General features: G+C 41.9%; 2 protein-coding genes across 3 annotated transcripts in view; both read right to left on the bottom strand.

Annotated features, from left to right (window-relative positions):
• Positions 1-21,706, bottom strand: part of LOC109404585 (uncharacterized) — a 30,289-nt gene extending 8,583 nt beyond the window's left edge. Inside the window, exons 1-6 of one of the 2 annotated variants that reach the window (XM_062853183.1) lie at positions 21,475-21,705; positions 21,215-21,252; positions 21,091-21,161; positions 19,971-20,642; positions 19,825-19,894; positions 13,503-14,231 (exon numbers count right to left, since the gene is read on the bottom strand). In XM_062853183.1, coding sequence (XP_062709167.1) covers positions 13,503-14,231; positions 19,825-19,894; positions 19,971-20,642; positions 21,091-21,141 — 1,522 coding nt within the window. In that variant the 5' untranslated portion in view covers positions 21,142-21,161; positions 21,215-21,252; positions 21,475-21,705. Of the gene's footprint in view, positions 1-13,502; positions 14,232-19,824; positions 19,895-19,970; positions 20,643-21,090; positions 21,162-21,214; positions 21,253-21,474 lie in introns of both variants that reach the window. The other variant, XM_062853182.1, reaches the window with a different exon arrangement.
• Positions 7,060-9,404, bottom strand: LOC134288399 (uncharacterized). Its single transcript, XM_062853184.1, has 2 exons — positions 8,222-9,404; positions 7,060-8,012 (listed from the first exon to the last, which is right to left on the bottom strand). The coding sequence occupies exons 1-2, from the start codon at positions 9,248-9,250 to the stop codon at positions 8,007-8,009; spliced, it is 1,035 nt and encodes a 344-aa protein (XP_062709168.1). The 5' UTR covers positions 9,251-9,404; the 3' UTR covers positions 7,060-8,006.
• Positions 21,707-26,866: the final 5,160 nt, after the last annotated feature.

Below are 26,866 nucleotides of genomic sequence, written 5' to 3'. Positions count from 1 at the left end.
AGTTGCTGAGCCGCGTCGCAGTAGTAGGGTTTATTCACAAATTTCATAATGCCAAAATTGGCATTTCCTGACACCCACCACCCCTTCGTAACACGATTTATATGGGGAAAAATTTTATTTGTTCGGGCTGTAACACCATGAAGGACACCCACCCACCCCCTCCAGCGTTATGACATTTGTGAACAAGCCCGTACAGTTTCAGCTGCGTTACCTGCACTGTGATTTGTTTACTGCGGTTTTCTTGAAGGCCGGGCACGTTGGATGCCTGTTGTTTACGGATTTCCAGGTACAGATCAGACAGATGGGCGAACTCGTGCAGCCTTGTTCCTTATGGCCTTTGCCTCCGCATCTCTTACACATTTTGCTCCTGTCAGGGCCTTTGCAGTTCCATGACTTGTGTCCTGCTTCCAGATACATGAAGCAGACCTGCGGGGGCTGATGAAAGCTTAGATGGCATACTGACCAGCCTACCTTGATCTATCCTACTCAGGGTACGAAAAACGGATCACATCGAAAAACAAACGCTTTGTCCTTAGCGGTGCATGTTGGTAACAAAGGCGTTCCGCAACAAACGCATGTCAGGCGATGAGAGCAATAAAATAAACATCGCTTGCCGTGCGTGTGCTGATATTCCGGCTTTTCTGCTGAAATTTTCGACATACATTATCGAATTCATAAGCATTTGGATGAAATAAGACTCTTGCAAACCTCAGAGTCGAATTTCAGTTGTAAAACAATGCGAAAATCACGATGTGAATAGAACGAGACAAATATTCCTACCGTTTTTGTTGTGAACAAACTCAGGAGCGATTTTGTCATTATCTGCTAGCGAAAAAACAAAGCGTTGTTGCCGTGCCTTCTTTGTTGCCTATTTTTCGCTTGCGGTGGCATATTCTGCGTACACTGATCCTACTATAACGGATCAAGGCTACCTGTGTCCCTCCGGCCCCTTCCGTAGCCCAACGGCTGCGGTAGCCACCTACACCTCGCACTGTTGCCGCAGTGCCGTGACAAGCTCTTCCGCTTCAGTGACCTCTTCCTAGTTCTTCACCTTCAAAGTCACCTCTGCTGTAGGAGCCCTTACCTCGACCCCTTGACCAAGGATCTCTTCCGCCAGACTTGTGTAGCGTTTGCGTTCATTGTCGTGCTTGGGCTCTAGGATCATTTCACCCGACTAACACTGCGCACGTCGGCTCCCAGAACCACGAGCTTGGCGTAACTTCACATCGTCCTCAAGACGTCCAAGTACTTGGACGGTTGTCTTGGTGACGAGCGCGTCACCTTTCATGCGCTTAGCCCGTCTACGCCTTCTGCGATGGTACAAATGTCCCAAACGAAGGATAACGTGCCTCTGGAGCCGGCCTTCTGATACCTACGCCTTCTTGGTTTGGCGTCCTTGACCTCCTCGACTTGCGGTTCTTCTACCTCTTCCGTTGGACTTCTGTGGTTGTTGAGCTCCTAACTACGGTCGCAACCTAACAAGGTCGTTCCTTTCCATCCAAGACGGGCCAGCCTTTTCAGTCCCACCCTTCCCAGCTTTCCGGGACACCTGGCTGGTGTCTGACTCGCTAGCATTATTGTCAACCCTCGGAATAAGTGTTCGCCTGGCTTTGCGGGCACCGCTAGACAGCTCCTCACCAGACGACTGTCTCGCCCGCTTTTGCGAGTGCTTATCACGAGCAGTCGCATCCACCTCACCTTTTGGGCTACCTGCGAAAGCGAAGGCCTCCGTCTGGATAGACTTCGCATCCTTTTCTTTCACAAGTTCCGCCGCTGCTGCAGTCTTCACGAGTACATATCACGTGTTCCTGCTTGGCATCGTCCATCGACTAACGAAGTCGCAACAGTGCCGTTTTCAGGTCCTCACTAATGTTGGACTTCGTGGACACAAAGTCGATGATCTTGCCAAGCTGCTGCTCAGCCAGCTCAATTGTAAGGCAGTCCATCTCCTTTTTTGGTTGTTGGCCCTCAATAACCACGTTCAATCCAGTATCTCCACCGGCTGGCTTGCCGGGGGTGGTCCGGAGCTCCCACGCTGGAGCTGCGTACGCAGATTTCCGCACCTACGTCCTCACTTCTCCTTAACGGAGACCTCGCCAACCCACTCCTTGGGAAGGGGTTAGCATCGCCACTACCACTCCTCCTACGTTTTGATTCGATTGTTTATTGTTCTTGATGTTTAAATTCCACGAGTCGCACGGGAAAGAGGCCCAAAACCCTGCATTAACGCGGTACGGGACGAAATACTGTAGGTAGGGGGTGCCTAGGCACCCCACAAGCTCCGTTAACGATCGAGCATCTTTTTCACCCCCTCGAGAACTCATTCCTCGGCACGGATCGCTTGACACCTTGAATTATAGTTAGTAATCCTATTATTGGTCGGCGACTACGCGGCTGACCCGCAAGCGGACGGGGGGAGGGAGTGATCTCTTTAAATTTCATAGATACTCACCATCCTGTAGCATCCACCCCTAGCTACACCACTGACTGTCTGGTACAGCAGTGTGGAGATAAAACAATAAACATCAGTTTACTTACTGACTGCACACCCGGACGGACGCGCGTTATTATTTATATCGTTTATCCGAATAACAAGTCTCGGTCATTAATTAAGTAATCAGTTAGTTTAATCGAACCCAACACTCCAATCGTGTATATAACAGTGGCGACGAGAAGTGGAGTAGTTTCGCGTCCCGGGAAGTGTAAAAAGTGCGAGTTTTCCGGTGATTTTGGCGTTTTTCACTGGGGGATAGTTTTACTGTGAGCCAGCCCATTCCCCATTCATCCCTTTGCGACGACGACGACGGCGGAGGGAACAGCAACAGTTTGTGCAGTACCTACACTGCCCCGGAGTTGGTTTGTTTCACCACTTTGCACAGGTTTGCTGCAAGAACCGTAAGTTTTTACCTCTTGAAAGTGGAAATAAAGAGAGAAATCGAGTTTTAATTTGCATGCCGTTTTGTGCCAAAGTGAGTTTCTGAACCATTTTCTTCTGCCTAGCAAGCAAAGAAATTGTGTTTCATTTTGTTTCCGTACAGTGATCAGGCTTTGTGTGTTGTAAACACGAACGACTTTTAGTCGCAGCCGAACATTTTTGTCACGTACGAACAGTTTGTTTCATCCAACATTGTAGTTTGTCACACAGTGTTGCGTCAAAGTTTCCCCGCAACAATAATTGTTTCGCAGTTTGTTGTGCGACATCGTTGCATAGTTTATGCTCAGAGGAAAAAGCAGCAATAGTTTATGCTAGTTTTGAGCGACGACAACAGTTTGGTTTGTTTGTTTATTGTTTGTTTGTTTCACGTTTTGTTGATAAAGTTTGTCGTTGAGCACGATCATTTGAAAACAGTTTGAAAGTTTTCATGTTGACACAGTAACAACATAGTTTGCACTGTGGGTCAAAACTGTTGTAAAATTGGACAAAAAGTTTCCGCAAAAAAGTTTTTAAGTTTTTGCATTTATTTTATCAACTGTTTGTTTTGATCAGTTTTTTCGATTATTACACTGAAAAAAAAATCTAGTTTGGTTTTGTGTAATAATTCATCAAATCGTTTTCTAGTTTTCGTCGTTTGTTTTTTGCTGTCAGTATGCCGTTAGTGAATCACGTTGAGCCGTACGTGCCCGGTACGATTCCGTTTAGCCAGTACCTGGAGCAGATGGAATGGATCTTCATCGACAACAAGGTGGCTGATCCAAATGAACAGAAAGCATCGTTTTTGGCGGCATGCGGCAAGGAAGTGTACAGCGAGTTGAAGCTTCTGTTTCCCGGAAAGGATTTGAAGACAGTGTCATTCAAGGACATCACGGATGCATTGAAGAAGCGATACGACAAGACAGAGAGCGACATGATCCAGCGTTACAAGTTTTATCAACGAGTCCAAGGTTCTACCGAAAGTGCTGAGGATTTCATCCTAGCTGTGAAGCTGCAAGCGGAGATGTGTGAGTTTGGCGAGTTCAAGGACATCGCAATCCGCGACAAGCTTGTGTGTGGAATTCGCGACCCGGATGTACAACAGCGTTTGTTTGATGAGGAAGTTTTGACGCTAGCCAAGGCGGAGAAGATAATCATCAACAGAGAGTTAGCTGGAGCGAACCGAAAGCTAGTTTCTCGTGAATCCGGTCGAGTGAGTGTTTTAAACAGGCTTGGAAAGCGACAAGAGCCAGCAGTTTCACGTGGTGGATACCGTAGTAGGAGTCGGAGCCGTGGAGCAAGTAAGCGGTACAGGAGCCGTATTCCAGTTTCATCTAACCGTGGAAATCGTTCTTCATCCCGATCACGGAAGTTTCACTGTAGTTCTGTGGCAGAGATGGTCACACGCGTCGCTTCTGCTACGATCGTAAGAACTCAGAGAAGAAATCAGTGAAGTTTGTGGATTCTCCTGCAGAAAAACCGAAGATGACGGAGTACCAGAAGAGTTTACGTCGGCGGTTGAACAGATCTGTCTCGGACGATGAGGACATGGAGTGCTTGATGATCTCTTCCATCGGCAAAATCAACGAGCCGTGTTTCCGATCAGTGTTGGTCGAGGGGATTCGTCTGGAAATGGAGATAGACTGTGGAGCTGCAGTTTCCGTAGTCAGCAAGGACACCTACGAGGGAGAATTCGCCGATATTCCGATGCAGAAGTGTACGAAGAAATTAGCAGTGATCAACGGAAGTCGTTTGGTGGTCGAAGGACAGATTCCAGTGCAGGTGGAGTTGAACGGACGTCGGAAGTTCGTCAAACTGGTTGTTTTGCGCTGTGGGAGCTCGTTCACACCGTTACTTGGACGAGATTGGCTGGACATCTTTTTCCCGGAATGGAGGAGTGCGTTCGGCAGTAGTTCAAACCTGAATCAGCTGTCGTTGCCGATGTCGGAGGAACGTGTCGTGGACGATATCAAGGGTAAGTTTGCCAATGTTTTTGATAAGTCTTTGTTTACTCCCTGTGGAAATATAGGCTTGTTCAATAAATACACCTGTTCTCTTTGAAGTGCTTTTACAGAATGATCTTTATTCTAACAAACTGTCATCCTAATCAATGTCATTGCCTATCTCGATTAAGTCAGTCTCACATCAACATTATTCACTACAACTTTCGGGCATCCTGACAAAACCGATGTCCTCATCGATATTATCATCATCAGGAATATCATTATGCAACCACTTTCTCATATTATTTGGAGAACAAACTGAATTAAACGGAATACTCGAAACTTGAAAACCATCTATATCAGATATTACAAAACGATCATTTGGCAAAATTTTTTTAATTTGATATGGTCCTTTAAACTTTGCATCTAATTTATTTGAATTATTCACCTTTAAAACGATAAAATCTCCTTCTTTATAATTTGTACATTTAACTCTTTTTTTATCTGCCATCCGTTTATTATATTCTTGAACTTTTCTATTCTTAATTTCAGCATTTTTACGAATGACCTGGATACTTTCTTTTTCTGTATCAAATTGTCTATTTTGTACAAAACGTTCTATATTGCAGTTTTCATTTTCTATGGAGTTTTGTAGCTTTCCGAATAATAGAACGCTTGGATAGTTATCAATTGATCTGTGGAAAGTATTATTGAAGACATATTCTATTTTGTAAAGTAGTTTATCCCATTTTTGTTTTGATTCATCACACAATTTTGCCAACATTGGAGTTAACGTTTTATTCAATCGTTCCACTTGACCATTTGATTCAGGTGTTCGTACTGCCACCTTAACATGATGTATACAGTTCGATTTAACGAAACTTTCGAATTTACTACTAGTGAAACATGAACCTCTATCAGTTACAATCCGCAATGGTCTACTATAAAAATTTATATAATTATTAAGATTTTTTATCACTTCATCAACATTTGTTGTTCTAGTTGGAAAAAATTTAGTAAATTTAGAGAAAGCATCAACTACAACTAAAACATATTTTTGTCGATTTGATGAAGGCAGCTGAATTGGACCATAGTGGTCAATATGTATGGTATCAAAAGGTTGATTTCCCTTATCAATTACTTTCAAATAGCCTTCTTTTTTCTCAGACGGACTATAAAAAATACAAGTAAGGCAATTTTGTATGTATTTTCGTACCATTTTTTTCATATTACTGAACCAGAAATATTTTCTTATTTCGTGAATTGTTTTCTCAATTCCTATGTGACCACAATTATCATGATGTAATCTTATCACATTATCTATCATTGATTTTGGAACAACTAATAAATTCTTATCGTCATCTTTTCTAAATAAAACACCGTTTATTAATAAAAAGTTTGGAAATGTCGATCTCTCTAATAAATGTTTAATGTTCATGATTTTTGCATCTTGCTCTTGCGCTAAAATTATGTTATTTTCTACTTCAGATTCATTAAGTACATTAATAGTTTCCGTATTCAAAGCTGGCTTGTCCACCCAGTTTTTTGACATATTTTGTCGACTCAAAGCGTCAACATGTTTCATTTTAGCCTCTTCTCTGTATTCAAGCTCAAAGTTATAGTTTTCCAATAACAACGCCCAACGACTTATTTTTGGATTCAATTCTTTTTTGGATAAAGTTTGAACCAATGCACTACAATCAGTAAACACTTTGAACTGTATGCCTGACAAATATACATGGAAGCGTTTGATGGCATGGACAACAGCTAGTGTTTCAAGTTCAAAGCTATGTAGTTTTGATTCGTAATTGTCAGTTAATTTACTAAAATAACTGACAGGATGAAAATTGCCATCACATTGTTTTTGAAGCAGCATTGCTCCAAAACCATAAGAACTTGCGTCGCAATGAAGTTGCGTTTCTGCTGAAGGATTATATATTGCCAAAATTGGAGCTGATATTAATTTTTGTTTGAGTTTTTCAAAAGATTGAAGATGTTCATTATCAAAATGAAATTTTGAATCTTTTTCCAAAAGGTTGTAAAGAGGACGTGCAACTGTTGCAAAATTTTTAACAAATTTACGAAAATAGCTAGTTAGTCCTAAAAATCTTTGAACATCTTTGGAATTTTTAGGAATAGGAAATTTAGAAATACTTTCAATATGAGAACTACTCATTTTCCTACCGTTTTGGTTCAATGTATAACCCAAATATTCAATTTCTTCAAATATAAATTTACACTTTTCTAAATTTAATTCAAGTAAATTTTTGCTCAAAATTTCAAAAACCTGTTGTAAAATTTCCAAATGTTCTTCAAATGTTTCACTAGCTATTAAAATATCATCCAAATAAACTACCAATTTTCCACTCTCAATCAAATGTTTGAAAATTTTGTTTATAAACCTCTGAAAAACAGCCGGGGCATTGCACAAACCAAATGGAACTCTTAAATACTCATATTGCCCATTTGGGGTCACAAATGAAGTAAATTTAGTTGACTCTTTTGCTAATTTTATTTGATGAAATCCAGATTTAAGGTCCAAAATGGTGAAAAATTTCTTATTTCTTAAACTATCAAATATGTCCTCAATAATCGGTAAAGGAAAATTGTCACGAATTGTGTCTTTAATGAGCTTTCTGTAGTCAACACACATTCGTATATCATTATTTTTCTTTGGTATTAATACGATCGGACTTGCAAATGGTGAATTACTCTCTCTGATTATGCCTGCATCTAAAAGCTCTTTAATTTTAATTTCGACCTTCTTTTTTTGATCAAATGATAAACGACGAGGTTTATAATGAAATGGATCTCCTTTTTTTAATTTTATTTCCATTTCATATTTTGTTTCAGGAATTTGGGGTTTATTGGAATAAACATAACACGTTTCAAAAATGTTCAAAAATTGTGCCAATTGATCGTTCGTTATATCCCCAATGTTTTCTCTAATAACATCAGAAACATCAGGATTGATATTGCAAATAGTTACCTTTTTATTCGATTCAGGTTCAAGTTTTGAGATATTATCGCGACATATTGAATGTATCCGAATATTTTGATGAATTATTGTCCTAATTGCTGAATGCATAATAACATCCCGTCCAATGATTGCATCGACAGGACCAAGCACCTTATCTGGCACCACTACGAACTTAATTCTGAAAGAAAGTTTTTGAACGTGAATAATATTGATACTTTCTCCTAATGTTTTTAGCCGTTTCCCACCTATACCCTGGTAACGTTTCAATTTGCAATTTTTTGTTATGTTTTCTTTATCTACGATACCACGGCGTATAAGTGAGATAGGGCTGCCAGTATCAAATAAAGCCTTATAAGAATTAATAAAATCAAAAAGTTTGAATTCTACCAGTCCATCATGTCCTTCTAAGCCTACGTCATCCTCCGAATGTCCGTCATTCAAAACTGCATTGATGATTGGTCTGCCCTTTGTTTCTTGCCGCTGCATTCCATCCTTTGGCTTCCAAAATGTTGGTTTCTTCCGATCCAAGTTGTTCTTGCAATTGGCAGCAAAATGACCTGGTTGATTACAGGAATAGCAAACGACTGGTTTCCGCGAAGTTGTTCTATCATCCACTTTTATCATTCGAAATGCTTGATTGATGTCGGCAACGGTCTTGAAGTTTTGGATTCTTGCTTGATTTTTCAGCGTAGAATCAGCTATTCCTTCCACGATGTACTCGACAAGTTCAATTTCCTTCAAATTTAGCTTTTGGGCGATTATCCTTTTTGACTGGCAGTAATCAGCGAACGGCTCTCGTCCAAACCATCGTATCTGTTCCAAGCGCTTCCGCAGTTCGAATCCACTTTCAACTGATCCAAACATTTGACGAAGATCTTCCAGTGTTTCCTCGAAAGTTCTTAACATGAAGTCTGCCCGCGAATGTAACCAAACTCTTGCATTTCCTTTCAGTTGTTTGATGAGCACCAGCTTCATTGTTTGATCGTCTATTTCCAAAGCTCGCTTCGTATTTTCAATTATAGAGATAAAATGAGCCACATCTTCATCCTTTTCTCCGGCAAAAAACGGCAGAAACGCAGCAATTTCATCAAGTCGGAAAGTGTTTCTTGGCATCACTAACTCTGGAACTGCAGCATTCCTCTGTTCTCGACAACCACGACCATTGATCCCTTGATTATGGTTTGCGTTGTTCTCCAGAAACGAATGTTCTTCCACTCCATCACCGCGACCACCCCTTGAGCGAACTTGACCTTTTTGCATCGACAAATTTGTAGCATTCATAGTGCCTTCCGCAACGATTCCTACAGATCCTCTTGCAATTTCAGCCTCAAGTTCTCGGTTGGTTCTTTCATGCGAAGGATGCCGGGTTTCGGAAAAATCCAGTTCATCCGAAGTCTTCTGACTACGCAGCAACATCCCACTTCTGATTTGTGGAAATATAGGCTTGTTCAATAAATACACCTGTTCTCTTTGAAGTGCTTTTACAGAATGATCTTTATTCTAACAAACTGTCATCCTAATCAATGTCATTGCCTACCTCGATTAAGTCAGTCTCACATCAACATTATTCACTACACTCCCATCAAAGGTTTTGAGGCGGATCTAGTGTTGAAGAAAGGAGCATCACCGATTTTCAAACGTGCGTATGACGTTCCATTACGTTTAAAGGACAAGGTTGTTGAACATTTGGACAGTTTGGAGAAAGATGGCGTCATAACACCGATCGATGCAAGCGAGTGGGCATCGCCGGTGATCGTTGTAGTGAAGAAGGACGGTGGTATCAGGATGGTGATCGACTGCAAGGTTTCGATCAACAAGGTGATCATTCCGAACACCTATCCGCTGCCGTTGACACAGGATATGTTTGCTTCACTAGCCGGTGCTAAAGTTTTTTGTTCCTTAGATCTTGCCGGAGCGTATACACAGTTGATGTTATCGAAAAAGTCTAGGAAAATTATGGTGATTAATACGATCAAAGGTTTGTTTTCGTATAATCGTTTACCACAAGGTGCTTCTTCAAGTGCTGCTATTTTTCAGCGAGTCATGGATCAAGTTTTGCAAGGCATAGACGGAGTTTATTGCTACTTAGACGATGTTTTAATAGCTGGTGAGGATTACGAGGACTGTTTAAGAAAGCTTTATTTGGTTTTGGAACGACTTTCTAAAGCCAACATAAAAGTAAATTTGCAGAAATGCAAATGGTTTGTGACAAGTTTGCCATTTTTGGGTCACATTTTAACCGATAAAGGTTTGTTGCCGTGTCCAGAAAAGGTCGAAACGATTCGGAAAGCTAATGTTCCGAATAACGTCACCGAGTTGAAAGCGTTTCTTGGTTTGATAAATTACTACGGTAAGTTTATCCCAAATCTATCCTCACGTTTAAGCTGTTTGTATCGTTTACTAAAGAAAGACGTTAAGTTTGTCTGGACCGATGAGTGTCATCGAGTGTTTAACGAAAGTAAGCAATGTTTGTTGTCTTCAAAGCTACTAGAGTTTTTTGATCCACAAAAGACTGTTGTTGTTGTAACAGATGCTAGCAGTTATGGGTTAGGTGGCGTGATTGCTCACGAAATCAATGGAGAAGAGAGGCCCATTAGTTTTACCTCCTTCAGTTTAACTAACTCGCAGAAGTCCTACCCAATTTTACACTTGGAAGCGTTGGCCGTTGTGAGTACCATAAAGAAGTTTCACAAGTTTTTGTTTGGTAAAAAGTTTACTGTGTATACAGATCACAAACCGTTGATAGGCATATTTGGCAAAGAAGGCAAAAATTCGTTGTTCGTAACGCGTCTGCAGAGATATGTAATGGAACTGAGTATCTACGATTTCGACATTGTTTACAGACCGTCAGCGAAGATGGGCAATGCAGACTTTTGCTCAAGGTTTCCTTTGCCAGATGAAGTTCCAGTTTCGTTGCAACGAGAGTTCATCAAAAGTTTGAACGTTTACGATGAGTTTCCTTTGGACCATGTTTTAATTGCCAGCGAGTCAAAACAAGATGAGTTTATACAGACAATAGTTTTCTACATGAAGCATGGTTGGCCGAAGAAGTTGGAGCGTAGTTTTTTGGACGTTTATGCACAGCATCAAGATCTTGAACTGGTCGAAGGTTGTTTATTGTACCAGGATCGTGTGTTTATTCCTGCTAGTTTACAAAAGCAGATGTTGAAGCTGTTGCACAAAAATCACTCAGGAATCACCAAGATCAAGCAGATGGCAAGAAGGACAGTTTACTGGTATGGAATGAACAATGACATTGAAAGTTTCGTCAAAACATGTACTGTGTGTTGCCAGATGAATGCAGTTGCAAAGCCAGTTCCAAGTTCCAGTTGGATTCCTACAACAAAACCGTTTACACGTATTCATGCGGACTTCTTCTACTTCGACAACAAGGTTTTCCTGGTCATTGTGGATAGTTTTTCTAAATGGTTGGAAGTTGAGTACATGAAGTTTGGAACAGATGCCAGGAGAGTCATTTCAAAGTTTATGAGCGTTTTCGCTAGGTTTGGGTTACCTGACGTAGTAGTTACAGATTTCAGACCTACGGATATTAGACGATGGTTAGAAGCCAAATTTCTCAAACGTATCTCCTCAAATGTCTTTCAGGTTTCTGTTGGAGGAAGGGTTTACTCTGCTCACCGCAATCAGCTCAAGTTGGTTGGCACCCCGAAGCGCCGAGGTTTGGTCTTGGGAAGGAGCGAGAGAATTCAACGAAGAAAACGTACTAGAGAGGACGATGACGAAAGGTTTAGCGACGACGAAGACGAATTTTACGGTTTTCCATCCGAATCTTTCATCTACCGTGACGGAGACGATCGTAACGGGGTCACAGCTCGTGGTCCTGACGTGGAGGTTAGTGTTCCGCGTCGTCGAAGTGTGTCACGAGAGGAAGATCAACGAGAATCGTCAAGTTTGCCGCCCGAACAAGTCGAACCGCTGGCCGGCCCGTCAAGTCGTATGCAGAATCGTTCGTCACCATCGAAGAACCGACAGGAGTTGGTCAGGCGTTCAAAACGACCTAAGCGTCTGAAGAAAGACAATGACTTTGAATATTACTAGTTTGTTTGTTTATGTTTGTTTGTTTGTTTGAATTGTAACTTGTCATGAAGACATTGAAATTGAATTAGTTTCCGGTATGTTGTTTCACCGATTTGCAATTGTTTCGCGGTAGTTAAGTTTAGCCGTTGAATTGTATTGTATAAAAGGATGCTTGCGGCAGTTAAGTTTTGCTGAACCTGTTTTGTAAATGTGTTGTTAACTAAAAGGGGGAGAACTGTAGCATCCACCCCTAGCTACACCACTGACTGTCTGGTACAGCAGTGTGGAGATAAAACAATAAACATCAGTTTACTTACTGACTGCACACCCGGACGGACGCGCGTTATTATTTATATCGTTTATCCGAATAACAAGTCTCGGTCATTAATTAAGTAATCAGTTAGTTTAATCGAACCCAACACTCCAATCGTGTATATAACACATCCATTGTCACTCCAAGTGATTTTGATGATGGCGTTAATACTACTTCTACCTTCATGATGGAAGCTTTTGAATGAGCTTGACATCTACGGTTCGTGAAGATTATAAGAGGAACCCCTTTGAGGAACTCTGGCTCTGATCTGGCGAAACTCATGAAACAATGTGGAAAGAGTTAGAACAGACGACGTTCTTTTGGTTCGGAGGTTTTCAGGTCGGCTCGTAAGGCCTACAAGAAAGCTCTCTGTTCTGCTGAACGAGCCGGCTTTGTACAAATGTTTTTAATTTGAGTGAAATCAGTCGGCTAGACGGCTAGAATCCTTGCGAAATCTAAGGATTTCCGAGTGAATGAACTTCGTTTGCCAAATGGCGATTTCACTTCCTCTGATGAGGAAGTTCTGGAATGTTTATTCAGTACACACTTCCCCGGATTTGTGGATATTACATATTCGGATGAACCTGATGTCTTTCCTTGTAGTTATGATTCTCTGGCTACACTGCAAAATATTTTTGCTGGTAATCAGCAAACTTTGCTGATTTTTGGCGTGCTGATTGCATTCAGCAATACAAAATTACTGAGTATCAGCAATTATTTTTCAACTTGCTGAACCATCCAGCAATTTTGACAGTTGATCAGCAAAGTTGTGCTGAAATTCAGCAAAAATGTTGCTGAAATTCAGCAATTTCTTTTGCTGATTTTTGGCGTGCTGGAAGCATTTCAAAAAATTTGGTGTGTAAGGCATAAAAGCCAGTTTCATGTAATAGTAAAGGGCTATTCCCATTACACCGGGCCGGGACCGTGCCGGGCCCCGGTCATCGATTTCTTACATGCGATTACTTTGGCGTGTTTCACATCATACCGTGCCGGGGCTCGGTCGGGCCCCGGCCGGGCTAGCGAGAAGCACGCCATAAATATCGTTAGAAAGAAATCGATGACCGGGGCACGGCCGGGGCCCGGCCCGGTAAAGTGAGAAGACCGCTTAATACGGAACGACCTCACCAATTTCCATTCATTCTAATGTTCACCAAAGAACATACTGTTCGATTAACATGATGCGACGCCGACTTGATACCGTGAACATATTGCGATAACGCGAAAATCTTGCGCTAGTGCGCCCTAATAAGTTACTCTACTTCTACTCGATTTGCCCAGGGTATATGAATCTCCCTGAAAGAAATCCCGAATACTTACCATCATCCACGTACAGATTGACATTGTCCTCCTCGTACCCCACACCGGACACTTTGGCTCCAAAGCATTCCACCCGAGCGATAGGCGCCACCTTCTTCAAGGCGGCCACGATCTCGCTGGCAATGACACTGGACTTGTCGAAATGGGTCAGCACGTTTCCGTTCTCGATCAGACTGTCCAGTTGCGGTTGCTTCAGAAAGTGCAGCGCATCGGCGCTCAGCACCGGACAGTCCGCCGTGCCGGTTTGATTCAACGGAGGCAACCGAGAAGTAGGATGGGCATGGGCATCGCTTTTGGCCATCTTCGGTAAATCGGTCTTCTGTGGGCTTGGTGATGGTGGTGGTGCTGTTTGAAAGGATTGTTGTTGGAATGCCGCGTGCTGTTGTACAACGGTGTTCAAATTTTGAACACCCATTCTCATCATCGATGGGTTGAACAGCAAATGTTGCTGCTGTTGCTGGACTTGTTGCTGTATCTGGAGCTGTTGCTGTTGGGCGGTGAGATTGATCACTTGCATATCCAGTCCGACACGCACCATCGAGGCGTTCATCATTGGTGGTGGCTGCTGTAGGTGCATCGGATGTAGAAGTGGGGGCCTCATCAGGATTGCCGGGCCATTCGTAAAGCCGGGAATGTTCATCCCAGGTGGAGGTGGGCTCGCAAAGTTTGGGGGGAGCTGTAGCGGTTGATTGTTGATCATCGTGGGTAGCGAAAATATGTTCTGTTCCACTGCAAAATTAAAAGAGAAGTTAGAAGTTAATTTAGTGCTTACAAATATTGACCGTCATTTCCCAAAAAACTGTTTCCAAGCACAATTCCATTTACCGGAATGTATAAATTCTCGGAAAAAATACCATACAATTTATAATCAAACATTTGTGTTGAATCAAACGGGATGACTAGCAACACTTATATTGTGTATCAGTAAAACGTAAAAATCAGACATTCACATACCCAAAATCAGTACACATAGGGTATAAATTAAATTCGTCATATGCGCTAATTTCCGTCATATCAGACGGAAAATGGACAATAATTACAGATATTTCAACTTACCTTTGCCAATGGCAGATGGAAGCAAAAAGACGTAGATTATGTTTATTATAAAGCTACAACACAACTACCGTGGGGAGCCCTAATTTCGCGCGGGTCCAAATTTCGCTCACTGATAATATTTAGAGATCATAATTATGAAAATAATTGTGCAATTGTTCAAATTTCACTTTAGCTTCACTATCTACAGTGAAATTTGGACAATTCAACAACTAGTTCTATGATTATGATCTCTAAATATTATCAGTGAGCGAAATTTGGACCCGCGCGAAATTAGGGCACCCCACGGTACTTATCTCAACTTTCTGCTAAATCGTACTTTGAACGCATGATTTAATTTACACTGCGAAGAATTTGATTGAATTTTTGAATGTTGGCTCTGACACTCATGCACACATGCGTGTTTGATGAACAAAATTGAGATTTGAATTATGAAAAGAAATCCACGTGCTCCGGTAGGAATCGAACCCACGACTGGTCTACACTCAGCGAAGTAAAATAGCGAAATTCATCAAAATACCTTATGAAATTTAGCCATAATTGTAAAGTATGGATGCCATAAGAATACCTTATGAAAATTGAACATGCTTATTATGACCTAATTACATAAGATAAACACTTATGAAAGACCAATAGATAAACTTATTAAAGACCAATTCATAAGTTAGACCTTATGATAATCTTGGGTTTATTTGCCTGAGTGTAGTGGCTCGGTAGCTTGAAGGAAAGAAGCGCCCGTCTAGTGAATTGGTAGTCGTGGGTTCGATTCCCACCGGAGCACGTTGATTTCTTTTCATAATTCAAATCTCAATTTGTTCATCAAACACATGTATCTTTTGTGTGCATGAGTGTCGGGGCAATCAAACGTTGTAATTTACACTTGGCTTGGTCAGCCTAAGCAAAAATCGAGAAATTGACACGTGTTTGCACTGTTTAAAATTACCTTCGAAATGATGCGGTGTATAAATAAGTACATTCTTTTTTCTATAACACTTTCCAATTTGGGAATACCCTTGGAAATACCAGTGTTATAAATATTTCCTAAACTGATAACTTGACTGCAACATTTTTTTTCGATTTCAAGGGCGTTCCAGTACCAGATGGACTCAGGCGGTTTCAAGAAGTTACAGAGGCGTTACAATGGTTTTAGTAGCGTGCCAGAAGATTTCAAGGGATCTTAGGAGTATAGGACAGCTCGGTGAAGTAGTAGATTTGTAGTAATTAGCTGAATTTTTGTATGGTGAGACGGTCAATTCTCCGTTTCTATTTCATTGTGCAAAAAGCGTGGGTATTATGATTCTTTGCCTAATTTGATGTTTGAGCAAAACTTTGGGCAACAGTGTTGTTGTTTTCTCCATTTCTTGCAACATAAACAACATAGTTATCTAAAGTTTTGCTCAAACAGCATGAAATTAGGCAAGGAATAATAATACCTACGCTTTTTCCACCATTTCATTGCAGAAACGGAGAATAGGACAGATCGGCGAAGTACTAGATTTGTAGTAATGAGCTGAATTTTAGTATGGTGAGATGGTAAATTCTCCGTTTCTGCAGTGAAATGATGCAAAATGCGTGGGTATTATGATTCCTTGCCTAATTTAATGCTGTTTGAGCAAAACTTTGGGCAATACTGTTGTTGTTTTCTCCATTTCTTGCAACATAAACAACATAGTTATCCAAAGTTTTGCTCGAACAGCATCAAATTAGGCAAGGAATCATAATACCCACGCTTTTTGCACCATTTTATTGCAGAAACGGAGAATTTACCTTCTCACCATACAAAAATTCAGCTCATTACTACAAATCTAGTACTACACCGAACGTGCCCCATTCCAGGAATTTTCAAGGAGTTGTAGGGGCGTTCCAGAAGCTGGGGTTGCAGGTTATTTTAGGGACGTTGCACGGCTGTTTCCGGGGATTTCATCGGCGTTCCAAGTGTTTTAATTGAGTTTCAAAAACGTTCCAGTGGGTTTCAGGAGTGTTCCAGGGGTTTCAGAGACATTCCAGGGTATTTTAAGGAGTTTGGGGACGTGTTCTAGGGCGGCTCAAGGGTGTTACAAGGGCTTTAATGGGTGTTCCAGGGGGTTTGAGGGGTTTTCAAGGGGTTTTAACCCTTCAGGACGCGCGCTGTTGTAAAAAGTACATAGCACTACCAAAAAATTTTGCTCATCGTATAGAGATAAGTGACATTTCAACACACGAACACTGCAAATATTACCCAATTGATTTGGGTGAAACGGCTAAATAATGATAAAACTAACAACCGAGGTAAGAGTGGACATATTTTCCCCCAAGTTTCACAACTACATCTACAAAAGAGACACGCACACATTTGAACGTGATTACCACTATACAGCGCGAACGCGGTGCAGTTTCGGTAGCTTGATGGCGCGCGTCCTGAAAGGTTAAGGCCGTTTCTGGAGATTTCAGCGGCGTTCCAGGGGCGTCAAGGATGATCCCGGGGGTTTCAGGGGCGTTTCAGGGATGTTCCAGAAGATTACAGGGGCAATCCACAGGTTTTCTTGAATTTTAATGGCATTTCAGGGGTTTAAAGGCGTTACAGGGATTTCAGAAACGTTATATGAGTTTCAAGGGCATTTCAGGGGTTTTCAAGGAGTTTTAGGGGAGTTCCAATGGGTTTCAGGGGCGTCCTAGGGCTTTCCACGGGGTTTCAGAGATCTTCTAAGGCGTTTCAGGGACATTACAGGGTTTTTAGAGTTTTTAAGTGGTTTCAAGGACGTTCGAAGAAGTTCAAGGGGTATTCCAGGTGTTTCATTGAGTTTCAGAAACATTCCAGGGGTTTTCTAAATAAAGGAGTTTCAGACGTGTTCCAGGGCGTCTCAGGGACGTTACAAGGATTCATAAGGGGTTTCAAGGATGTTCCAGGGGATTTCAGGGGCGTTTCAGGAATGTTCCAGGGGATTTCAGGAGCAAAAGGTTTCCTTGAATTCCAATGGCGTTCCAGTATTCCGATGGGTTTCAGGGGCGTCATAGGGCTTTTTTCGAGTTTCAGACAAGTTCTAAAGCGTCTCAGGGACATTACAGGGTTTTCAGGGGCATTCACGGCCATTAGAGTGGATTCAGGAGTGCTGCCGGAGGTTCAAGGGGCGCTCCAGGGGTTAAAGGGGTGTTCCAGGGTATGTCAGGTGCGTTCCAGCAGGGGATTTCGGTTACGTTTCAAGGGTTTCGGGGATGCTCCAAGGGGTTTCAAGGGTGTTCCGGGGATTTTCAAGGTGCGTTACTGGTGTTTCAGAGATGTTCCAGGTACTTCAGAGGCGTTTCAAGAAGTTTCAGGGCGTGCCAGGAGTTTTCAAGGAATTTTAGGAGTATTCCAGGAATTTCCAGAGGCTGGAGTGGCAGGTGATCTTAAAAACATTACAAGGCTGTTTCCGAGAATTTCAGAAGCGTTTCAGGCGTTACAGGTGTTTTAATTGAGTTTCAGAAACGTTCCAGTGGATTTCAGGAGTGTTCCAGGTGTTTCAGAGACGGTCCAGGATTTTTAAGGAGTTTAAGGACGTGTTCCAGGGCGTCTCAGGGGTGTTACGACGGATTTCTGGGGAGTTCCAGGAGGTTTGAGGAGTTTTCAAGGATTTTTAAGGCCGTTCCGGGAGATTTCAGCGGTGTTCCATGTGCTTCAAGGATGTTCCCGGAGGTTTCAGGAATGCTCCAGAAGATTTCAGGGGCAATCCACAGATTTCCTTGAACTTTAATGCCGTTTCAGGGGTTTGAAGGCGTTACAGGGGATTTCAGAAGCGTTATATGAGTTTCATGGGTTTTCAAGGAGTGTTCCAATGAGTTTCAGGGGCAGCCTAGGGCTTTCCACGGGGTTTCAGAGATCTTCAGGGACATTAAACGGTTTTCAGAGGCATTCAAGTTGTTTTCATGGCCGTTCGAGGGGTATTCCAGGTGTTTCATTGAATTTCAGAAACGTTCCAAGGGTTTTCTAAAGGAGTTTCAGACGTGTTCCAGGGACGTTACAAGGATTTATAAGGGGTTTCAAGGATGCTTCCGGAGATTTCAGGGGCGTTTCAGGGATGTTCCAGGGGTTTCATGAGTCAAAGGTTTCCTCGAATTCCAATGGCGTTCCAGTGGGTTGAAAGCGTTACAGGGGATTTCAGTAGCATTCAAGGGGGTCGAGGGGGTTTCAAGGACCGTCAAGTGTATTCCGATGGGTTTCAGGGGCGTCATAGGGGTTTTTTTTAGGAGTTTTAGACATGTTCTAAAGCGTGTCAGGGACATTACAGGGTTTTCAGGGGCATTCACGGCCGTCAGAGGGGATTCTGGAGTGCTACCGGAGGTTCCAGAGACGCTCCAGGGGTTACAGGGGTATTCCAGGACGTCAGGTGCGTTACTGGTGTTTCAGAGATGCTCTAAGGGTTTTCAAGGGGTTTCAGAGGCGTGCAAGGAAACTTCAGCGGTGTTCCAGGGGTTTCAGGGACGTTCCACGGGGTTTCAGCCAAGGATGTTTTCACTCACCTGGAAACTTTGGCTCAATTCATAATAACTGAGTTCAGGATAGTTTTTCCTACAATTATCACCAAGGACGCTATATCTTAACCTAGGGACAAGACAAATCTAACGAAAGAAAATCTTCGAAGTGTTGTTCAGAATTCCTCACAGTTTCTCAGATGTTCTCCCATTTATATCAAAGTGTGTTGAATTGTGAATGTTGAAGTGTGAATGAAAATGTCAGTTTTGGAGATGTCTTTCAACAAATTTCGTGAACATCGAGAAATCGAGTAACTCATAATTTCTCAGAGTTGCTCTCGTTTGCAGTGTCTTACCCCTAGATCCTAACCCCCCTTTTCCTTTTTTCCGGGGATTTTACGGAAATGATCAAAGGATTCCTACTAAAAATATATGGTGGATGACTCTGACATTTCTACCGGCAATTCGAGCATATTCTTATCTAAACTCTTCTAGTGGCCTGGATAACTCCAGAGATGCCTAAGAAATATTTGCAAAGGAATTCCAGAAAACAAATTTGATGTGGTTTACAAACTTCAAAAAATAAACAAACGGGAACTTTCAACGCATTGTTTAAGAAATTACTCTAATAATTTACAAGTAATTTTCATGACAAACAACTAAAAAATCATATAAATTTGTCAAAAAAAACTCTTTCGAAACCTGTATATATCGAGACTTTTCGAGCAATATCTCGAAACATTCCTGTTAAAATTCCATCATGTAAGCAAAAATGAGGGAATCTGGCTTTATTGATCAGACAACGCTAAATGCACATATTAGGATTGAGAACCACAATTACCTGGGGGTCTGTGAGGCTGTTTTAGTCCAGATGTGAACGCCACGTGCTCCATTGCTCCTTGAACATGATCCTGCAATGAAATTGGAAATCATACAGTCAATCATTGATATCACGCCAAGCCAGCAATAAAGAAACTCAATACTTACAAACATCCTCCCTTTGCAGACAAACTTCAAATCTCCCGTCACCAGCTGTTGCGTTATCGTGTGAAACTCCGGCACGGATTCGATGCATTTGGCTCTCGTGATCAGCGAATCGATGGAATCCAGCAGGTCCAGGACTCCGTATGCGGTAACCGTCGACGGAGCCCGTTCCAATATGCCCAGCGATGACAAATAGCGAGATGTCATTTTAAGGAAACTCTTGGTCAACAAGCTGAAGTCGATCATTTCATCCAGCACGTTCAGGGACAGGCCATTCTTGGTCATTACCTCATGCTTACGAAACAGGAACGCATCGTAGTTGTCTCCGGCCTTCCTCTTAAACTTATTGAACTTCCTTTGGTTGAACTTGGGCATATCGCGGTGATCATCGGTCATCACGTGATCCAGCACTTGGCGGGCATTGAAGCCTCTCTTGTCGCAATAGTTGCAACCAAAACAGAAGCCAACGTCGAATTCGCGGAGGTCATACTCGTCGTACTGCGGTGGCTGATAGCCTCCAAAGTCTGCCACCTTTTGTAGCAAGTCCATCAAAGCTTCCAGGTGTGCCACCAGGTACGAGTTCAACGGTGGGCTAGGTCTGATTCCATTGAAATTGTCAATCATGTGCATGTATGCCGGAAGCTGGAAGTGGTAGAATGTGACCCGGTTCCGATGCTGTGAAAATTATAAAGACACATTAAACTTCGAGCCATTATACCAGACCAAAATGAATATAACAAAAATTAGGACTCTATTTCTTTAAAAAGCTTTTGAAGAATACTTTATAAAGCATTCTTATGTAAGATTATGGTCTCAGAGACCTTCTGAAGGGGTTTTGAGGGTTTCAGGGGCGTTCTGAAACTCTTTGAAAAGCCTCGAAACCCCTCCCCCCCTTTGAATTCCCTAAAACGCTTCAAACATCTTGGAACGTCTCCAAACCCCGTGAAACATCCCTGAATGAGGTATCAAATGAAGAAAATGGAGAAACAAACTCTATTGTAATTGTTTGAAACAAGTGTTTCACATACCGCCTTTTAATTAGTTGTTTTGGTTTTGCAACGAAAGCAATCTTGATTATACATACATACTTTGTATGTATAGGATATCAGTTACACCAACGTACCTTTAATATTTTCCGCTGCATCTTGATGGTTTGTTCCTGCGACATCGCCATCGTCGTTCGATCAACACCGTCTACAACAAGAAACCAATAATTCGAATTATTGGAAGTAACTACTCAACCTCACTCGACTGTTGTTGCTTGCTTTCTCAGGAATAGTTCTTCCTACAATGGAGTATTTTTGAAAGAAATGTGATAAGAAACTGCTGAGCCGGCAGAACAGAACACTGAACACGAATGAACGCGCGGAGGCGTTTGTTTATGGAATGCGCGCACAGAGGGTCTCCCGCCAGAGACGGCTGGCACTATCGGAAACGCGCATGCGCGCAGTAAATAAAAGATTGCTTTTGTTTGATTCTGCTTATCTCGCTTATCTACTCTACTTACGTCCTACTCTGGAAGCAGCTTTCTAGGTGATTCACTGATTGTGCGTTCTGTTTTCGATAATATTAGTAGCTATTGTTATCCAGCGAAAACGCAACTGATAATACTACACGTAATATTAACACCCAATTCGGAAAATAACAGGAAAACTTGCAGAAAATCCGGAAAAACTGAGCGTTGTCAAAGCAGCACCTCGTCGACCGTCGTCCGATTGTTGACAACGTTGACAAAGCAGAAAACAAGAGCCTGATGGTTGATCGACGACGACGACGACGACGACGAAGAGGGATGATAGGGGTGATCTGAAAAATAATCATCGAAGTCGATCAGTTCTAGATTGAGTTTAAATAAGGGCGAAAGTATTGTCTATCCGGTTGGAATCAAGACCGACATTCAATCAAAAATTGCCATTTTCTTGGTCCACAAGTGTCGCAACTGTTTCGCATCTAGTGCGTTGTGTTGCTGACAACAACGGGAAGGATGCGCACTACTTTTGACATGATTAAAAAACGTCGCGAGTTGGGTCGCATCGCGACTTGATTGTGCGAAGTCCGGTTTGGGGGCGGCCCGACAATAACATGAGAGAGTTCTCTTCATCGACTCTCTCTTCTTCAAATTAAATAAAGTGACAAGATGCAAGTAAGGTTGCACTTTTTGGTCATAAATCGCTAGGATGCGATGTAATCTAGCGTCTAAGGGCCGATTTCTTCACCTCGGCTTAACCGGTAAGCCAGGCTTACCCATACAGTTAAACCTGGCTTAACGCTTAAGCCAGGGTGAAGAAATCGCCCCTAAGTGTAAAAAAGTTCGATTGAATTTGCATCTTGTCACTTTAATTTGCAGAAGAGAGAGTCGATGAAGAGAACTCTCTCATGTTACTTTCGCCCTTATTTAAACTCAATCTAGAGTTGAAAACATTTTTTTTAGCCTAACATTTGAAAGGGCCTATCTAATTTGCAAACACTCTGGGAGATCAAGTTTCTCTTGGGTACTACACTGAAGAGCGGCTTGCAGTAATGACAAGCATAAAAATGTTTTTAAATTTACCATGGCAAAACATGATCATCGACCCACCAACGCTTCTTGTTTGCGTTTTGTTTCTTCTCACATCAACCGGTTCGATAGCCGAGTGGTAGCGTGCGAGCCTGGTGATGTCAAGATTCTTGGTTCGAATCCGGTTGCCAACAATAACTTTTTTTAATTGAAAATCGAGTCCATGGTAAAATTGAAAACATAATTCTGTTGAATTGAAACGAAACTCAGTCTGCACAAATTTAGTGGCGTTGTGTATTTAAATTGGCTTCTTTAACGGTGTTGTGATAATTCGATATTCTGAATCTGCACGTCAAACTGAGTCGAAATCCAAATTTTCATGAATTTTGGAGCCCGGGAACCTATTTAAAAATCAATTTGAAATTTGTATGGGAGCGATTTGTCGAATCACCCCTCGTCGCATTTCGTACTGGGCGGAGCTGTCAAACGGTTGCCCAGCTGTCAAAAGGTGATTTCAGAAAATTTCTTTGAATTTGATTTTAGGTACCAAAATAAAATTCTAAAAATCTGAAAAAAATCATAGTGGCTCAGAAAAATGTGCTCTTTCGTATAAAATCGAAAAATCAATATATTTTTCAAAATTTAAAAACCCAATTGACCCTCAGAATAGTAATTTTCACCGCAAGCTGCCGTTCAGTGTAGCTTGGGTACTATAAGGCTATCTGACGTTTGATCACCTTTCTCTGTTTCGCTCCCGAGGAGGATAGGTTTGTTTTCATACGGAAACGTTTCCCTATGAAAATATTAAACAAAAAATTGCTATCCTCCGTGACTGCTTGAGAGAGAAGGGTGTTGAACGCTAGATTGCCTTATAGGGGCAAGGCAGATCTAACGAGAGCAAATTCGGCACCAACATTTCAAAAGGGCGTAACTGCTTTTGCAACCAATGCCTTCTCACCTAGGGGCAAGACACTGTACAAACGAGAGCAACTCTGACAGATTCTGAGTTACTCTTTTTATCGCTGATCGACGAAATTTGTTGAAAGACATCCCTAAAACTGCAATTTTCATTCAGCGCACGCAACACTTTGCAGTTTGACATTGGTGCCAGATCACACTTTGGCATAAATGGGAGAAATTCAGAGGAACTGTGAGGAATGCTGAACAACACCTCGAGCACAGATTTGCTCTCGTTAGATCTGTCTTGCCCCTAGGCTTTTTTAAGAGCACCTTTAGAGCCGATGCACACGAGCGTTAATTGACGCCGCGTGAATTCACGCTGCGTCGCCGCAGCGTTCCTGTGGGGCATGCGTTGACATTGCGTGCCGCACACGGTGCGGCGCGGTTGCGGTGCGGTAGCGTTGCGTTCTCGTGTGCATCCTCCCATTTGATTGTGTGTAACTCAGGACGCACTTGCGTGCACGCTGCGTGGACGCGCCGCCCGTTTGCATCGGCTCTTAACGGTGCGCTTCTATACACTGAAATAATTTTTAGAGTAATTTGAACCATGTACCTATGTTTAATTTTACCATATCCAAAAATAGTAATGGTAACCATGTTTTTAATGGTAATTACGATGTTTTTGCACAAATTTACTATGATCTGACAGCTAATCGAATAGTGATTTGCACCATGAAACGTAGTTATCATAATTACACCTTTCGTGTTCAATGCAACCATTTTCGTGTTTATTGTTACTATTTACATGGTTAGTTTGAGTATACGTAATTATTTTCAGTCTTCTGGCAGGTCTTCCGGCCATCTTGCCAAAAACGTGAATTGTTAATAATTTCTCCTGGGAATTTTGCAGCTGCTGTAGAAATCGGTAAAATGTATTCATGGTTCATGATGGTGAGTAGATTTTTCATCGATCACCGACAAACACGCCAATTATAATGATCATTAAAATTTGCAGAATTTGCCACCAGCGATGCTATTGTGCATCATCCAGCGCCTAGTAAAAAAGCCTTGCTGGCGAGCACTTGGCTTTCGGCATCAAAGATCCGTTGCTGAAGATCGTCGGTTTCAACGTGTGGATAATCACCGGCAATCAAGTATAATCTCGAATAACGCGGGAGATTTCTAGATTTTTCATCAGAAGACTTTCAATTTCAGTTAGAGCATATGCGTCCAGAGGGCGACGGATGGTCCTCCACTGGCACCTAAGACCACCACATCACAGTGGTCATCATTCGAGGCAACGGATCTTCCGGCTCCCACATCTACCACTTTGTAGCCGCTTAGGCGCTGTCCATAAACTACGTAGACTCATTTTTGGACATCTCAGAACCCCCCCTCCCCCCTCGTAGACTTTTGTCCATACAAAATTTTCTAAATTTGTATGGAGCGTAGACTTTGACCATAACCCCCCCTCCCCCCATAAGAGTCTACGTAGTTTATGGACAGGCCCTTATCAACTTTTATCCATACCGGAGGCATCAGTTAGTTCGCAGATGTGAAGATTTCAGTTTCGAATGACATTAGAAACTCGCATCGCGGAACGACTGCGGAGTATCTACCGGCAAAACCCCCAAATTTAGTTCCATACATCTCCCCAGTTGAGTGTGGACAAGATCGTTCATATTTATTATACAAATATCATTTTAGTGTAATATTCATTTTGAATAAATTCATTTGATATATTTTCTTGCATTTTTTTTACTTTTAAATAGAAACAAACACGGTCACACCATTCCACTACCATGTAACCAGGGATAGGGTGCGACTCAAAACTCTTTGCGTGCCGCACACTCTGCTACGAGACAGCACAACAAACTAGAAGGAGACGAGTACGCGCAATCGGTTGTGTGTTGCTCGCTTACTTTGCCGCGCGCTGGAGCTCTCACGCTCTGTCGTATGCACTCTCTCGGTGCTTGTCTCCGTACTTTGCACTTGGCTTGATACTACGCATGATTGGAAAAATTTCGAATCAAACGACCCATCACTTGTTAACCCTTGACAAGCTTAACAACTTTGCCGAAAACACAAACACTTCAATTAATATATTAATTGATTTTTTCTGTTTGGAGACAAGCGCAGTCCCAAGCACCGTGCATTACTCCCTACGCCGTTGAGCTAGTGCTGCGATTGTCTCTCGCACAATTACGAAAGCTCTCACTCATACGTCTCTTGTCTCTCGGCAAAACGGGAGACGAGCACTTGCGATTGTGTGAAGCACACGCTTTTTTCGCACCGCACGGTGCATGCCGCCAATCCCTGCATGTAACCACACGTATAGTAATCAGAACCATGTAGCGGTGGTTGAACTTACCATGCTGTTTGTCATGCACATAGTAAAATTTACACTATGATAAGGTTTAAGATTACCATGAAATGTAAACATTGATCGGCATAGTAAATTACACCTTACACATGGTAGATTCAAGAAATAATTATGGTCTACGAAAATCAAGTAGTAAAGGTGTTTTAATTTGAACCTACACTGTAAGATCAAAGTACTCTTTAAAGGGTGAAAAAGTACCCATTTCGAGAGTAACTAGGTGAACTCATAAAAAGAGTAAACGACCTTTACCCTTAAAAGAGTAAAGCGCTCGTACGTCAGTTCACCGTGTAAATTTTACCCATTATTCTGAATGAATTCGGCTGCAATAAAGAGTAAATTTTACTCTGTTTTTATTTTGTTCGAAGAGATTTTGCAGATTTTTAATTTTAAAGGAATGTTAAATAAATGAATGAACAATTTAAAACAATACGTACGAGAATACTTTATTTTATCTAAATACAATAGGAAATGATCATATGTAAATGACTACACTTTAACACTACTTGTAATGCGAAAACATTGTTTTAAAGTGCTTTATTGTGAGGCCGATCTTGCACCAATCCTTACTTCGCTTTTGAACTATACTGCAGTAATTGGCTTCTTTAGTGGTGTTGAGATAATTCCATATTCAGAGCAAAACTGAGCCGAAATCCAAATTTTCATGATTTTTGGTGCCCGGGAACCTATTTAAAAATCAGTTTGAAGTTTGTATGGGAGCGATTTGTCGAATCACCCCTCGACGCATTTTGTACTGGGCGGAGCTGTCAAGCAGTTGGCCAGCTGTCAAAAGGTGATTTCAAAAAATCTCTTCAAAAGCGATTTTAGGTACCAAAATGAAGTTCTAAAAATCTGAAAAAAATCATGGTGGTTCAGAAAAAGGTGCTCTTTTGTATAAAATCAAAAAATCAATACATTTTTCTTAATTTAAAAACCCAATTGTCCCCGGAAAGTAATTGTGCTGCATTCGCTTGTCGAGATGTTCCGGAGGATCTTTCGTATGGTGGGGGAATCTTTTGGCATCCCAAGCTAGATCCCAAATTCTGGAAGGATATCGGCGTTTCAAATAGCCTGCAATAAAAGAGTTATTTTCTCGATGATTAGAGCATGTTTCAAATATGT

The sequence above is a fragment of the Aedes albopictus genome, chromosome 2 (genome assembly GCF_035046485.1).
Source record: "Aedes albopictus strain Foshan chromosome 2, AalbF5, whole genome shotgun sequence".
NCBI classification, from domain to species: domain Eukaryota; kingdom Metazoa; phylum Arthropoda; class Insecta; order Diptera; family Culicidae; genus Aedes; species Aedes albopictus.
Note: the sequence above shows the minus strand (reverse complement) of the source record. Positions and strands in the feature narration are given on the sequence as shown.